The 13,018-nt window shown below is 55.5% G+C and overlaps 5 protein-coding genes across 5 annotated transcripts; 2 read left to right on the forward strand and 3 right to left on the reverse strand.

The window, feature by feature from the left end:
• Positions 1 to 28: 28 nt before the first annotated feature.
• On the reverse strand, positions 29 to 1,662 carry SODALDRAFT_138260 (Per1-like protein). Its single transcript, XM_028606762.1, has 5 exons — positions 1,624 to 1,662; positions 1,266 to 1,534; positions 1,123 to 1,168; positions 299 to 1,058; positions 29 to 230 (listed from the first exon to the last, which is right to left on the reverse strand). The coding sequence occupies exons 2-5, from the start codon at positions 1,395 to 1,397 to the stop codon at positions 173 to 175; spliced, it is 996 nt and encodes a 331-aa protein (XP_028467615.1). The 5' UTR covers positions 1,398 to 1,534; positions 1,624 to 1,662; the 3' UTR covers positions 29 to 172.
• Positions 1,663 to 1,808: 146 nt separating this feature from the next.
• On the forward strand, positions 1,809 to 2,702 carry SODALDRAFT_331930 (riboflavin synthase). The gene is made up of 2 exons (XM_028611588.1): positions 1,809 to 1,870; positions 1,986 to 2,702. Exons 1-2 carry the CDS (start codon positions 1,840 to 1,842, stop codon positions 2,594 to 2,596), a joined length of 642 nt encoding a protein of 213 aa, XP_028467616.1. The 5' UTR covers positions 1,809 to 1,839; the 3' UTR covers positions 2,597 to 2,702.
• A 185-nt stretch (positions 2,703 to 2,887) lies between these two features.
• Positions 2,888 to 5,682, reverse strand: SODALDRAFT_339220 (crossover junction endonuclease MUS81; the record flags this gene model as incomplete). The annotated part of the gene is made up of 2 exons (XM_028612841.1): positions 2,888 to 4,740; positions 5,646 to 5,682. The coding sequence occupies 2 exons, from the start codon at positions 5,680 to 5,682 to the stop codon at positions 2,888 to 2,890; spliced, it is 1,890 nt and encodes a 629-aa protein (XP_028467617.1).
• Positions 5,434 to 7,680, forward strand: SODALDRAFT_343793 (phosphoacetylglucosamine mutase). The gene is made up of 2 exons (XM_028613137.1): positions 5,434 to 6,566; positions 6,644 to 7,680. Exons 1-2 carry the CDS (start codon positions 5,811 to 5,813, stop codon positions 7,499 to 7,501), a joined length of 1,614 nt encoding a protein of 537 aa, XP_028467618.1. The 5' UTR covers positions 5,434 to 5,810; the 3' UTR covers positions 7,502 to 7,680.
• An 878-nt stretch (positions 7,681 to 8,558) lies between these two features.
• On the reverse strand, positions 8,559 to 12,196 carry SODALDRAFT_252299 (hypothetical protein; the record flags this gene model as incomplete). The annotated part of the gene is made up of 4 exons (XM_028607425.1): positions 8,559 to 10,401; positions 10,828 to 11,256; positions 11,484 to 11,818; positions 11,993 to 12,196. Coding segments are annotated over 4 exons (2,811 nt in total), but the record flags the coding sequence as incomplete, so codon positions are not given.
• Between the last annotated feature and the right edge of the window lie 822 nt (positions 12,197 to 13,018).

Consider the following 13,018-nt stretch of genomic DNA (forward strand, 5'->3'; position numbering starts at 1 on the left):
CTGTCGCTGCGCGATTCGTCGGCTCTATGATACAACGAGATTGCTCTGATTTTCCCCAAATATTTTGTGTATGCGCGCCCTTTTTTTTTTTATTTTTTTTATTTTTTTATTTTTTTTATTTTTTTTTAATGACCGCTCTTCCGTCAAGTACTGGCGCTTCGTGTCTCGGTAATTAAGATTTTAACCTGTTGCTCGCGGCCATTTCATACTGGGAATCCTTGATAAGGAAGCTGGCCGAGAGTCAGCACAAGACGAGCAAGGAAGTCGGCGGAGGGAAACAGAAAGATAGACCACATACTTGTACCAGAGCAATGTGGGAGCAATGGTGCCCAGATGCCACAGGCTGTGGGCGTCGAACATACCCCACAGAGGGGCAAAGTCGAACAGCTCCAGGCTCATAAAGGCCATGATGAAAGCGACGGCGATATTGGGCCAGAAGGCCCAAGGGCGACGGGTCTGCTTGTACCTGCGGTAGGAGAACCAGACCCAGAGGCCATTCTGCAGCATGCCCACCACGACGTTGGCGGCCATGTTGTAGGTGTAGTCCCAGCGGACGCCCTTGAGGTAGGCGACGTGAAGGGTGTAGAGGAGGCAGCAGAGGAGGGACCAGGCCCGGAGGACGGAGCGGTTGCGCGAGGTGGGTCGGTCGAGGCGGAAGAGGCGGATCGGGGTGTAGTGGAGGCCGTAGAGGACGCTGGCGCCGGCGGCGAAGTAGTCGAGCTGCTCGGTGGCGGCGAAGTCGCGGGTGTGGAAGATGGCGGAGAAGATCCAGGAGGCGATGCCGAAGGCGGCGAAGGTCCGATACCACGGCAGCAAGGGGTACGTCGCGGAGACTTGGGCGAGAAGCTTGCGGATGCCGTGGTAGTGTGCCCAGAGATTCCCCAGGGAAAAGACGACCGATGCGGGCTCTTGCATGCCCAGGAAGCGGTAGAACGGCCACTTCCCGTGGAATTGCACGATGGGCTTCCCGGCTGCAACGCGGTTGTTGGTGATTATGTGTTGACAAGTGTAGTCGCATTCGGCGGGACATGTCCAGAAGAGGAGACGGCGGTGGAGGGCTGTGAGGGGCGTGTTAGCATGGCGAAGGCAACGTATGGCCTGGGAACGAGACGAGAGTCGTACGGATTGGAGTCGCGCTTCCAGCGTTACAGTTTTCTTGTTTACAGATCTGGAGTTGACCATTTATGCATTAATTTTTTGTCTGCATTAAAAGTCTTGAGCGAGGAAGAAGGCTGGGATCCATTGCTGGTAGAGCTGTCGCGAACCTGAACGCATTCTTGAAACTCGGGCAGACGGTCGCCGATGGACGCTTCGACTGTTACGGCCAGTAGCAGAAGCAGCAGAGTGCAGATAAGTAAGGGCGACGGCCTCGCCGCCGCTCTTAGGCGTCGTAACATGGTCTCCGCATGCGTGGGTATGTAAACGGAGGCGGCGGAAGGAGAAAAAGAAATGGGTTCAAGATCTCAAGAAAGGATGACAAGGTGGAGGTGGTCTCGATGGTGGACATGGTGGACACGAGCCCCCCTGATCTTCACTAAAAAACTAGCGTATCAGCACTGCGAATTGCCCAGAGTCGGTCCGGAGCTAGCGGACCCGGGCTCGGTGGTACAGTGGGACTCTCACCTCGTACGAGATTAGTAATGGGTGGGCGATTTCAGTGCGTTGAGCGACCGCATTGCTTTTCATCGTTCACACACACTCTCCATCTCACATCCCCAGTCTTATAAGTACAGGTACATGGAAATAGGTACATGGAAATAGAATCATAACTCGGATCGTCCGTCGCAAAGACTAATCAGTATCGGCTCAGGGTATTACCGAAGTTCACTTCTAGCCATCATGTTCACAGGTATCGTGGAAGAAATCGGGAGTATGTCTTCAACCCCGCCCCCACCTCTCGCTCTCACTTTGACTTCACTTCACCCCCCTGTCTTGAAACTGTTCCGCTCTCATCATCCTTCACGTTACTCACTCAACCTTCGCAGCCGTCACCGAGCTCAACCCCCAGGACGAGACAGGCGGGACCTCCCTCAAAGTCACCCTTCCCGAGAAGTCCGAGCTCCTCTCGGACGCGCACCTGGGAGATTCCATCGCCATCAACGGCGTCTGCCTGACCCTCACATCCTTCAACCCCTCGGGACCCCCCTCCTTCACCGTCGGCATCGCTCCCGAGACCCTACGCGTCACGAACCTCGGCGCCCTCACCACCGGCGGGCGCGTCAACCTCGAGCGTGCCGTCCGCGCCGACACCCGCATGGGCGGCCATTTCGTGCAAGGCCACGTCGACACCACGGCCGAGATCCTCTCCGTCACGCCGGACGGCAACGCCCTGACCTTTCGCTTCAAGCCCCGGGATCGCAGCTTCCTTCGCTACATCGTCCACAAGGGCTTCATCGCCATTGACGGCACGAGCTTGACGGTCACCCGCGTCGACGACAACGAGAGTTGGTGGGAGGTCATGCTCATCAGCTACACGCAGTCCAAGGTCGTCGTCGCCGACAAGAAGCCCGGTGAGACCGTCAACATCGAGGTCGACATGATGGCAAAGTATGCCGAGAAGAGCATGGCTGCCTTCTTTGCATCCCATGCGTCGTAATGCTGTAATGAGAGCAATCAAAGGCGAAAATAGAACAGGGCGACGGTGGATTTTCTGAATTTTCTCAAAGTCGATTCATAGCCACGAATAATAATGACCTTTGTCGTGAAGAGGAATGTGCATCCCTCACAGAGTATCCTAAAACATGCTCTGCTTCCCCGTTGCACACCGATAGCTAAGAGCCAACTCAAAAAGGGTGGCTTTAGTTATACAACAGCCGTTATGCCTGCATCGGGGATTTTGGAATATGGGGAAACCAGAGTCTCGATGCTTCAAGTGTCTCCCCAAACCTCAGACAGTTTCTGACTGAAGTGTCTCCCCAAACCTCAGACAGTTTCTGACTGAAGTGTCTCCCCAAACCTCAGACAGTTTCTGACTGACCGCCTTGGGAATCTTTTTCCGGGCCACCATGCTGGGCAGGCCGTTCGAGATCATCTCGCGCTTCCTCTTCAGTCCTTGCTCTCCCGACCCGCATGCTTCGAACGCCTTGACCAACTCGTACGGCGTCTTCCACCGCTTCTGGATCTCGAGGGCCTTCTCTCCCGTGACACCCCTGGTGGTCATGAGCATCTTCAAGAAGACGTCCCTGAGCGTCATCATGTCGGATTTGGAGGCGAGCGACGCGAACGCCGGGTAGGTGATGTGGTAGTCCCTGTCGGGCTGCGTCTCCCGCAAGTGGCGGAGCAGGGGGAGGTAATTCTGCGCCGTGAGCACCTTGGTAGGAATGACGAGCAGCGGCTTCTCCTCGTACAGTTTCCTCAGCATCGAGGTCATCCGAGCGAGGTAGCGGATGGTGTCGTCCATTTTCTGCGTCTTCTTGACGAAGTAGCCGTTAACCACTTGCATGGACGCCAAAGCCGACTGCACCGATTCCTCGTATTTTTGGAAGTAAGTCGAATCCATGGATATCTCCTCGACGACGTAGATGACGTTCTTGACGCCGGCCCGGCGGAGACGGAACTTTTGCTCCTGGAAGCGGCCATCCTTGATACTGCTGATGAGATCGTCGAGACGTTTCCGCTCCACGATCCAGTCCAGGACGACTTCGTCGCCTTCGGCTCCGTGGCGCGTGAGCGCGGCTGGGTCGTGCGTCTTCGCGACCCACTGCACGTCGCCCACCTCGAGGGCACGCACGATGGGCTTGACCCCTTTCTTGGCGAGCTCGTCCTGTATGTAATCGCGGTCCGTTTTCGCCCGCACCTCGCGGACGTCGAGGAGAAGATGTACCGTGAAAGTGCCCGGTGCCAGCCTGATCGGGCTGAAGTTGGGCAACGCGCCGTCCTCCGTTGCGTCGTCGGTTCCGTCGACAACTACGTTGTGGAAGGACGGCTTAGGGGGTGGAGGATCCATGGGCTCGACGGATGGGGACCGTTCCTTCTCGTTCGGCGGCGCCGGCGACGGGGCGCGGGGCACTACATCTGCCGCCCTGGCAGACCCTGCCGCCGTAGATTCGGAGGCCCCGGGTTCTCTGGTTGATGATGACAGGGACTGTTTGATCCGTTTCGCAACTTCCCAGCCTTCCTCGGTCAAGAAGTAGCGCCTCATTGGGCGACCCTTCTCATAGACCAAATCCTTGTCCAAAAGAGTCTTCATAGAGTTCCAAGCGGTGTAGAACTTGGTTGTGTCGCTCGGCGCAGTGAAGGACGAGTCGCAGTGATCCTGGGCTATCTCAATGAGCTCGTTCTTTGTCAGACCCGTCCTCGATCCTTCCTCGAGCGTTGAAAGGGCGAGAACCAAAGCATAGGCGCCGGAACGATAGGCCGGAACATATGATTTGGGCTTGCGAGCCTTCCTACTGGGCCCGCCGGTAGCTGTCGTGTCATCGGCAGTGTTGGCGGTTCCCGAAGCCGTCAGAGCAGAGAGGGAAGCACGAGCTTCTTTAGAGAGACCCGGTCTCCTTGGCATCGCTAATCCATTTTGCTCGCAGTGTTTCTTCATCTGGTCCGTAAGACGGGCACATAATTTGTCGCCGAAGCCTCTGAGCTGGCGGAGCTGTTGCGGGTGTGTGAAGGTGATGGGACATGCTTTGAGAGACTCGTACGCGGTTTTATACGCCACGACACCCTTGGTGCTCCGCTCCCTCGCTTGATCCAGCCATTTTTTCAGCCAGTCAAGGAGGAGGGGGTTAGAAAATTGGTCATGGTCTCCCATTGTTGGTGTTCACCACATCTGGGTAAGGAGTAACCCATCAGGATAGTAGGGTGGTGGTGCTCCGAATCGGCGAGGGATTGCAAGGAAAAAGAAAGAAAGAAAAAGGAAGACGGATGAGAAGCGAGCAACAGAGCAAATTATCGGTAAGACATAGATTGAAATGAAAAGCAAGGCATGTAAAAGTAAGTGGGCATTGCCTACCTGGCCTCCTAAGGTAAGTAGGTGGTCCGAATTGATTTTGGCAGGTGAAGAGACGCGAAACGAACTCTGTAACCAGAGGCAGAACGAGCGGAATAGACACGAAGACACGTGACGTATGGGTCAGTCTGTACTAGTCTTGTTCAGGTTAGGCATACGTTGTAACCCTTTGTAGCCTTGATTGGGGGGGCGTGGGCATGTGCATGGACGGAGACAAGGAGGGAGGGATCTTCACACCGAGCTTCACCACCCCAGGTTCCAACTGAATAATAATGAAGAGTAATTAGCAATGAGGTGGTTTTTTCTTCTTCTCAGTACCTACTCCGTAAAGTAATTATTATGCAAAGTTCATTGTACGTTTCACAGACCGCTTTAGTAAAGCCATCCGGCATAGATCCGCTAAAACGGGTCCGAATTTTCTTTAACCTTATTCTTCCCAGTTTCAATACGAAGCTCCATACACCCCACATGACTTCTCGGTACGAGGAGTAAGTATAGGAGTATACAGTTGTACTTTGTGCGCCAGCAGGTCACAAACCCCAAGGAGCTTCAAAGTCCCCCTCACCCCCACTACAGGTACCTCTACCTTACTTATTACCTATAGTTCTCCCGACAAGACACTGCCACCACTTAACCACCCTTCTGCTTACTCCGTATTGTTTCGCTCTCTCTCTCTCTCTCACACACACAACACACCCACACCACTCCCCTCCTAGACGACACCGAACTTCCGACATTTTGTTATTACTCCATAGCATTCATACGGCTACATATTCTCGGCTTCCGGACCCTTCCCTTCCAGCTCTAACCCGACATCCTCGACCTCCGTCCGACTCTGTCTCTATCCCCCCGAGTTCTAGGAGCAATGGACGCCAAGTTCCTTGCCGCCTCGGAAAAGCATCCCATCGTCGAGGGTCATGTCTTCCAATATGGCACAGCCGGGTTCCGCATGAAAGCCGATCTCCTCGATGGTGTCACCTTCCGCGTTGGCCTCCTAGCCGGCCTACGCAGCCGCAAGCTCAATTCCACCATCGGCATCATGATCACCGCCAGTCACAACCCTTTCCCTGACAACGGTGTCAAGGTCGTTGATCCTTCCGGAGACATGCTCGAGCAAGAATGGGAAGCCTTCGCGACCCAACTCGTCAATGCCAAGTCTCACGACGATCTTCTGAAGACCTACAAGGAGCTAGCCAGCAAGCTCAAGATCGACCTCGGCGCGCCCGGAGACGTCATCTATGCCCGAGATACCCGTCCCTCCGGCCGGAAGCTAGTAGCTGCCCTCTCCGACGCTTTCGAGGCCACCGATACCCCTTACCACGACTGTGGGATCCTCACCACCCCGCAACTGCACTACATGACCCGCTGTATCAATACTTCCGGCACCCCCCAGGCCTATGGCGAGCCTACCGAAGAGGGCTACTATAAGAAATTTGCCGATGCCTTTGTCAAGGCTCTGAAGGGCCGCAAGGTCCAGGGCGACTTGATCGTAGACTGCTCCAATGGTGTTGGCGGTCCCAAACTTTCCCAGTTTCTCAAACATGTGCCCCGAGACAAGACAGGGTTCAAGGTCAAGATTGTCAACGATGATGTCCTCCGTCCCGAGTTGCTAAACCAGGAGGTGAGCCTTTCTTGCCCCTGTATTGACCGAACCCCCGACTCACATTGCGTTCTTTTTTTTTTTTTTTCTGTCTGTAGTCCGGTGCCGATTTTGTCAAGACCAAGCAAAGAGCCCCTCCTTCCCCGAAGCCCGTTCCCGGAGCTCGGTACTGCTCGTTCGACGGAGACGCCGACCGCCTAATATACTACTGGACCGACCCGGATACTGGCTTCTTCATGCTCGACGGCGACCGTATATCGTCCTTGGCCGCCTCCTTTATCGCCGATCTCGTACGTTCCGCCGGCCTGGATCAAGAGCTCCGCATCGGTGTCGTTCAGACGGCCTACGCAAACGGTGCCAGCACAAACTACATTGAAAAGCACCTGCAACTGCCCGTGGTCTGCACGCCCACAGGAGTGAAGCACCTTCATCATGCCGCCATGAAGTTCGATATCGGCTGCTACTTCGAAGCCAACGGCCACGGAACCGTCTTGTTCAGCATCGACGCCCGCCGCGCGTTCCGGGATACCGAACCGCAGTCGCCCGCCCAGAAGGACGCCCTCGATACCCTCGCCGCCGTGAGCGACCTGGTCAACCAGACCGTCGGCGACGCCCTGTCGGACATGCTGCTGGTCGAGGTCATCCTCGCCCACAAGAAATGGTCCCTCAAGGACTGGGCCACCACCTACACCGACCTGCCCAACCGCCTCGTCAAGGTCGAAGTCGCCAACAAGGACGCCTTCACGACCTACGACGCCGAGCGCCGCCTCGAGAACCCGCCGGGGCTCCAGGACAAAATCGACGAGTGCGTCAAGAAGTACACCAACGGCCGCGCCTTCGCCCGGGCTAGCGGCACGGAGAACGCCTGCCGCGTGTACGCCGAGGCTGCCACGCGCTCCGAGGCCGATGAACTCGCCGCCCGAGTCGCTGAGTACGTCAACCAGTACGGCTCATAGAATGGCCCTACCAGTCCTCGCATCATCAACCTGGACGACTTTGGTCCCGAGTTGGATTTTGACGACATATTTGACGGGTGGTGACGATCAATTCAGCGAGTGGCCCTTGTGCTAATCTTTTTGCCCCCTCTTTGGTTTTCCTTCTTAATCTCGGCCTTTTTTTTTTTTTTTTTTTTTTTAGTTTGCCAAAAGTTCGCTTCCTTTTCATTCCCGCCTCTTTGGTCCTCGATCTCTTGCTTCGTACTAGAACTGAAAGAGAAAGAGAGAAGAAAAGAAATATATAAAAAAGAAGAAGAAGAAGAAAAACATAACGATCATATCCCCTTGGGGGTGACAAGAGCGGAAATATTTCAACAATCACGAGACGATGGATAATGAGGGTCAGGGTAAGGGCAATGCAGGAGAGACGGCGATGACTCGTGATGATGCTCATGACATACCTTTATATATCGTCACTTGGATTCAATCCCTAATCCATAGAACGAAGTTAACAATTCACAAGATCCATCTGAAGCAAAGGCGAAACGTCACAATAATGGCTCATCTTTTATATTTGAGGATACCGATATCGATGCCATCCAGGATAACCCGCCAATGTTGTTTTGATAATCCCCAACCTGAAATAGGGGTGGCCTATACGACCCCTAGCATTACATGAGAAATAGTAATTTGTGGCTGTTACACAAGAATCCCAGGAGATGGGCAATTTATACAATATGAGGGAGGCGTCTCGGACGACGGCCTCGTTCAATGTCCATACATTCCATGTTGTTGAACTCCAAACTTCGCCATTACCAAATGCAATCCGCTCTTTGCGCAAAGATATGAGCACATAAATGATGCAATATGCGGTAGGGGAACAAGTATTCTTCCCCTTTCGCTAAATTTCTTCACGGACCCTCTCTCAGACGTTGGTGGTCAACGACTTGAATCGATCCTCGAAGGCCTTGACCCTCTCTTCTTCCAGGATCCGCTGGAGCTTCCGCGTCTCACGAACAGCCGCCTCCCTCTCCTCCTGAAGCGTGAGGACCTCAATCTGCGCCGTGCTCATGCGCGCAATGACGTCTTCCATCTCCGAATCCACCTCGGCGAGGGCTTGCTCGAGCTCCGCCACCCGGGCGCGCAGCTGGTCCACCTGCACCTCGTCCCCGATGGACTTGTGCGCCAAGTGGCGCGGCGACCGCGGCGACCGCGGGAAGAACGGCGAGGCCATGGGGCTGAGCAGGTTTTGCTTCCTGGGGGAGCGCGACCCGGTACTGAGGGGCGAGGGCGGCGCCCGGCGGAGCTGGAGGTTATGGGCCTCCTTGAGCTCCCGAATCTGGTCCTCGTGCCGCGCGACGCGTTCTTCCGCCGCGGTTTGCGCCAGCACGACCTGCTCCTCGAGGTGGCGCAGGCGGCTCTGCAGGCTCGTGATGCGCTCGCCGTTCGCCTTCCGCTCGGCTTCCCCGCGGGCTACCGTGTCGGAGAGCCGTTGGCGGAGGTCGGCGTTGGCGGCAAGCTGTTGGCGGACCTGGGCGGCCAGCTCCTCGATCCTGCGGCTCGACTGGCTGAGCTCGTCGGCGAGGGCACGCTCGCCTTCCAGCTGCCGAGCTTCGCTCGCAAGCAACTGGTCGACCTGGCCCTTGTAATTCGATGATTCTTGCAGCGCGGCGTCGCGCTCCAAGATGGCCGCAGTAAGAGATTGTTCGAACCGTTGCAGCGCCAGTTGCGTCTTCTCTGATAGAACGGCGGTGCCTTCCGCCTCCAGCTCCCTGATCCGGGCCAAAGATTGCTGATGGGAGCCTTGGAGGGCTTTGAATGCCGCCTCGAGCGATCCCGATGTCGCTGTCGCTGTCGCTGTCGCTGTCGCTGCCGAAACCGTCGCAGGCTCGGAATCGCCCACATTGACACGGGAAACTGAAGAAGAGGGGATGGTGATGTCGTTCTCCTCGAGGAGTGCACGCAACGAGGCAATCTCCTGTTCAGCCCGGTCCAGATCCATCTTCAGACCGGCCAAACCCGTTTCCGCCTGCCACTTGTGCTCCATGGCCTCTTCGGCGCGACGACGCAGAATTTTGATTTCGTGCCGCAGATTCGAGACGTCCCTCTCATACCCGCCCTTTACCGGGGAGTCGGAGAGAAGCCGCTCGCGCTCCATCTCTAGAGCTCTGATCTTCTTCTCGTTCTCGCGATTCTGAAATTCCTGCCGTTCGAGGAGATTCCGTAGAGCGCTGTGAAGCGCATCCCTCTGGGCCTCCACGTCCTTTAGGCGCTCCGCCAGGGCTTCGCGGGATTCAACTCCACCTTTCACGGTGTTGGACCTGGATAGGCCGGTAGGCGGCCTCTGCAGTTTGAAAGAGCCTCCCGTCACGGAATTCGATCTTGAAAGTGCGACGGACGACCTTGAAGGGGGGCCCTCGGAAATCTGCTTCGAGTTCCGGAGGCTCTTGTTCTCGGTCTTTAGAGACTGCAACTCCTGTTGCATCTTGGTCGACTCGTAGGTCAGGTTGGCATACTCGGCGGCCTCGGTTTCGAGACCTTCCAAACGAGCCCGGAGTTGGGGCACGACCTCGTCTCGCAGGTTGTCGCGCTCGTTGGAAGCGTTCTGCAACTCCCCCCGCAGGGCAGAGAGGAGATCTTCGAAGCTGTCTTTGACTTTCCTTTCGTCCGCAAGCCTCCGCCGAAGATCCTCGCACGTCTGCTCCAGCTCCTTCACACGGCTGTTCGCATCGACGTTGTTCAGCTGGGCCATGTCCATTTGTGACGCCTTTTCGGACAGTTCCCTGATTTGCTGGTCCAGCATTTTCCTCTTGTCGCGCTCATTCTGGAGTTTGTTCGTCAGCTCGAGTCTGATGGAAGCCTTCTCCTGCTCCGTCCTCCTCTGAATTCTTTCCACCTCTTCCTTGTTCGCATCGTATTCGCTGAATTTGGTAGAGCTGGCTCCCGAATCGGAGAAGTAGTCGCTAGTTCTCTTATTGGGAGCCTGCGGGTTGCCGGCCTCGGACTGAAGCCTGTCGACCAGGTCCTCCAGGTCCATCTCGCGCCGGATGGAGGCGGCCAGCTCGGCGCTAATCGCCTTCAATTCGTCTTCCATCTCCTGTATTTGACCCGGCGTCGATGAGCTTGGTACTAGTGCTGGCGGTGTCAGTAGGCTTGTTTCACAGTATCCCAGTGGGCTGACAGGGACCACATTTGGCATGGAGCCCTTTCGTTGTGGTATAGAATTGGTAGATGGGTTCGTGACATCTGCCGAGCCCGGATGCCTGGTCGATATCGGCGACGGCAACGACGAGAACTCGGTGGTCGAGGGCGACGGTGACAGAGCCCAATTGAAGAAGGATCCGAACTTGGAAGATCCAGGAGATTTGGGAAGTGGTTTGCTCGTGTCCGGTGGCCTGCTCGAATCGATGGCGGTTGTCGGTGGTGTGGAAATGAGGCTGGCTCGTTCAACCTTTTGTAAATTGAGATGTGGTGGCGTCGGCTTCGGTGCAACAATGGACATGGTAGAATTATCATTAGAGTTGGTGCTGTATGCCGACTCGGATTGCGCGTCCTCCCCTTCCTCCACGATGTCTGGTGGTCTGGCAGTACGGGTGTCTAAAGGTTTTGTCGTCAGGCTGTCGTCGGCGGTCACGTCTCCATATTCCGGTGGTAAAACTGGATAACCAGATTTAACGGCAACCGGGTTGTTGATGGAGGTATTTCGCGACGGCCAGCGGGCCCGATCAGTGCCTTCGTCACCGCCGTGGGGATGTCCTTGGGACTCTTCGATGAAGCTCTTTTCGGGGATATTGTTTTTCTCGGGCTGCTCAGTCGGCGTTCTAGTTGAGAACAGATAGGTTAGATTAGGTGCTTGGGGATGGTTGCATTATGTATGAGCAGCCCGCTTCGGAAGCCAGTCGAACCATAAAAAGAGACAAACATAGGAGAGAAGAAAGAAGGAGAAGAAAGAAGGAGAAGAAAGAGAAAGCGAAAAAGAAGAACAAAAGACAAAAAAACTCACTGTTCGCTCTCCACAGAAGTATAATAATCGGCCAAGGGAGACGTTGTATCGGGCTGATACGGCTGGATATGTGCCGCCGGATCCTCGTAAAGAGTAGGCGAGTCGGCTTGAATAGAGCGAGAAAATCTGGTCTCGGGTCTAGGAAGGTCTGCGCTGTCGAAACCGTGTCCACCTTCGGAAAAGCGAATAGCCAAGGGCGAAGCAGAGGAAGACAGCGGCTTCCTCTTGATGGTGTTGGTATTGTAGAGTGCCGGCGTACCTACGGCGGCCACTGACTGAGATCGGACGTGACCAGGAGAGACTGGACGGGGAGAAGAGGCCGGAGACGAATAACCCTCGCTGCGGAAGGGCAGGCCGCGAGAAAGGCCTTCCGTAGTTGTTTGAAGGGGGGCAAGCTTGTCGGTCCCAGTAGAGTGGACGGCGACAGCGTGAGGAGGCTCGTTGTTGTCGTCGATACGTATGTAGTGGCTGTAGTCGTCGTCGTCGTCGTCGTAGTTGTCGGCGTTGACGTTGTCGTAATGGTTGTAGTGGTTATCGAATTGAGGGTATCTCAGGTCGAACTGTTGATGCCGGTAGTTTAGAGGGTATTGATGTTGCTGGCCGTGGTTGGTATGATGATGGTGATGGTTACGGTGGACGGGGTCGGCTGAAGCGCGAGACGTCTCAGGCAAGTCAGTGTAGCGTCCCAACAGGCCAAGGCTCTCGACGCTGTCACGAGGGAGGTGACCCCCTCGAGGGAGATCGCGGGCGTCCATCCGGTATTAATTCATTAGATAGGGACAAACAGGCATTCAAGTCCAGGGCAAGACAAAAGCCCCCGAGGCGAGATACCTAACACAAATCGAGGCGTAGTCCCGGGACCCTATCTCGCTGTGAATGGAACGACCGCAGGTTTGACAGGTTGGCAACGGTAGTTCAATAAAATGAGCCATGGTCCGTTCTTTCAGGGCAACGAACGAAAAGCAGAGCAAGGCCTGGTCCAGTTCGGCAGACTGGTCAATGCGGCAAGGAAGAGCGTGGAGGGTGGGATCGCGCGGCTACGAGTGGACAGAATGGGAGAAACCCCCCTTGTCCCTTGTCCCTTGTCTCTTGTCCCCCTTTTTCCCCCTTTTGCCTCCCCTGAGCAACTGCCCCAAGAGGCTAATAAGGTAATAAAGGGTCACCCTTCAACGACCGCCCCGGCGCCAACGGCCAGCCACCGAGGTTAAAAGGGGGGTCTTCGTCCTCGACTGGGGAACACGTGGGAGGCCAATCAGGAGAGATTGTGCGGAGTAGACTTTTGGTACCTTGCGTTAGCGCATCAAACGGTGGCAGGGGTTCGTTATCTGCACATAAGGAAGGAGTAAGGGGTACTTCGTTAATGATGAAGCACTCATACCTTACGAAGTCACTCCATGACAAGGGCACGCTGCTAATATTTTCTTGCGGAACGAGAGTCCGCGTGTCCATGCGCAATACGAATAAGGACAAGCTCCTTCAAGCAGTCGCCCAACCTCCCTTTTACTTAAGATAGTGCAAAATGTACTGTGAAATAC

Source organism: Sodiomyces alkalinus (genome assembly GCF_003711515.1).
Source record: "Sodiomyces alkalinus F11 unplaced genomic scaffold SODALscaffold_3, whole genome shotgun sequence".
Taxonomy (NCBI): Eukaryota; Fungi; Ascomycota; class Sordariomycetes; order Glomerellales; family Plectosphaerellaceae; genus Sodiomyces; species Sodiomyces alkalinus.

Excerpts from the sequence above, each read along its gene's own strand:
- SODALDRAFT_138260 (XM_028606762.1), bottom strand. The coding sequence starts at position 1,397 with ATGTTACGACGCCTAAGAGCGGCGGCGAGGCCGTCGCCCTTACTTATC. Across the intron at positions 1,059-1,122 it reads TGGAAGCGCGACTCCAATCC|CCCTCCACCGCCGTCTCCTC; the intron begins GTACGACTCTCG and ends CGCCCCTCACAG. Across the intron at positions 231-298 it reads CCCACATTGCTCTGGTACAA|CTTCCTTATCAAGGATTCCC; the intron begins GTATGTGGTCTA and ends ACTCTCGGCCAG.
- SODALDRAFT_331930 (XM_028611588.1), top strand. The coding sequence starts at position 1,840 with ATGTTCACAGGTATCGTGGAAGAAATCGGGA. Across the intron at positions 1,871-1,985 it reads TATCGTGGAAGAAATCGGGA|CCGTCACCGAGCTCAACCCC; the intron begins GTATGTCTTCAA and ends CAACCTTCGCAG.
- SODALDRAFT_343793 (XM_028613137.1), top strand. The coding sequence starts at position 5,811 with ATGGACGCCAAGTTCCTTGCCGCCTCGGAAAAGCATCCCATCGTCGAG. Across the intron at positions 6,567-6,643 it reads CCGAGTTGCTAAACCAGGAG|TCCGGTGCCGATTTTGTCAA; the intron begins GTGAGCCTTTCT and ends TTCTGTCTGTAG.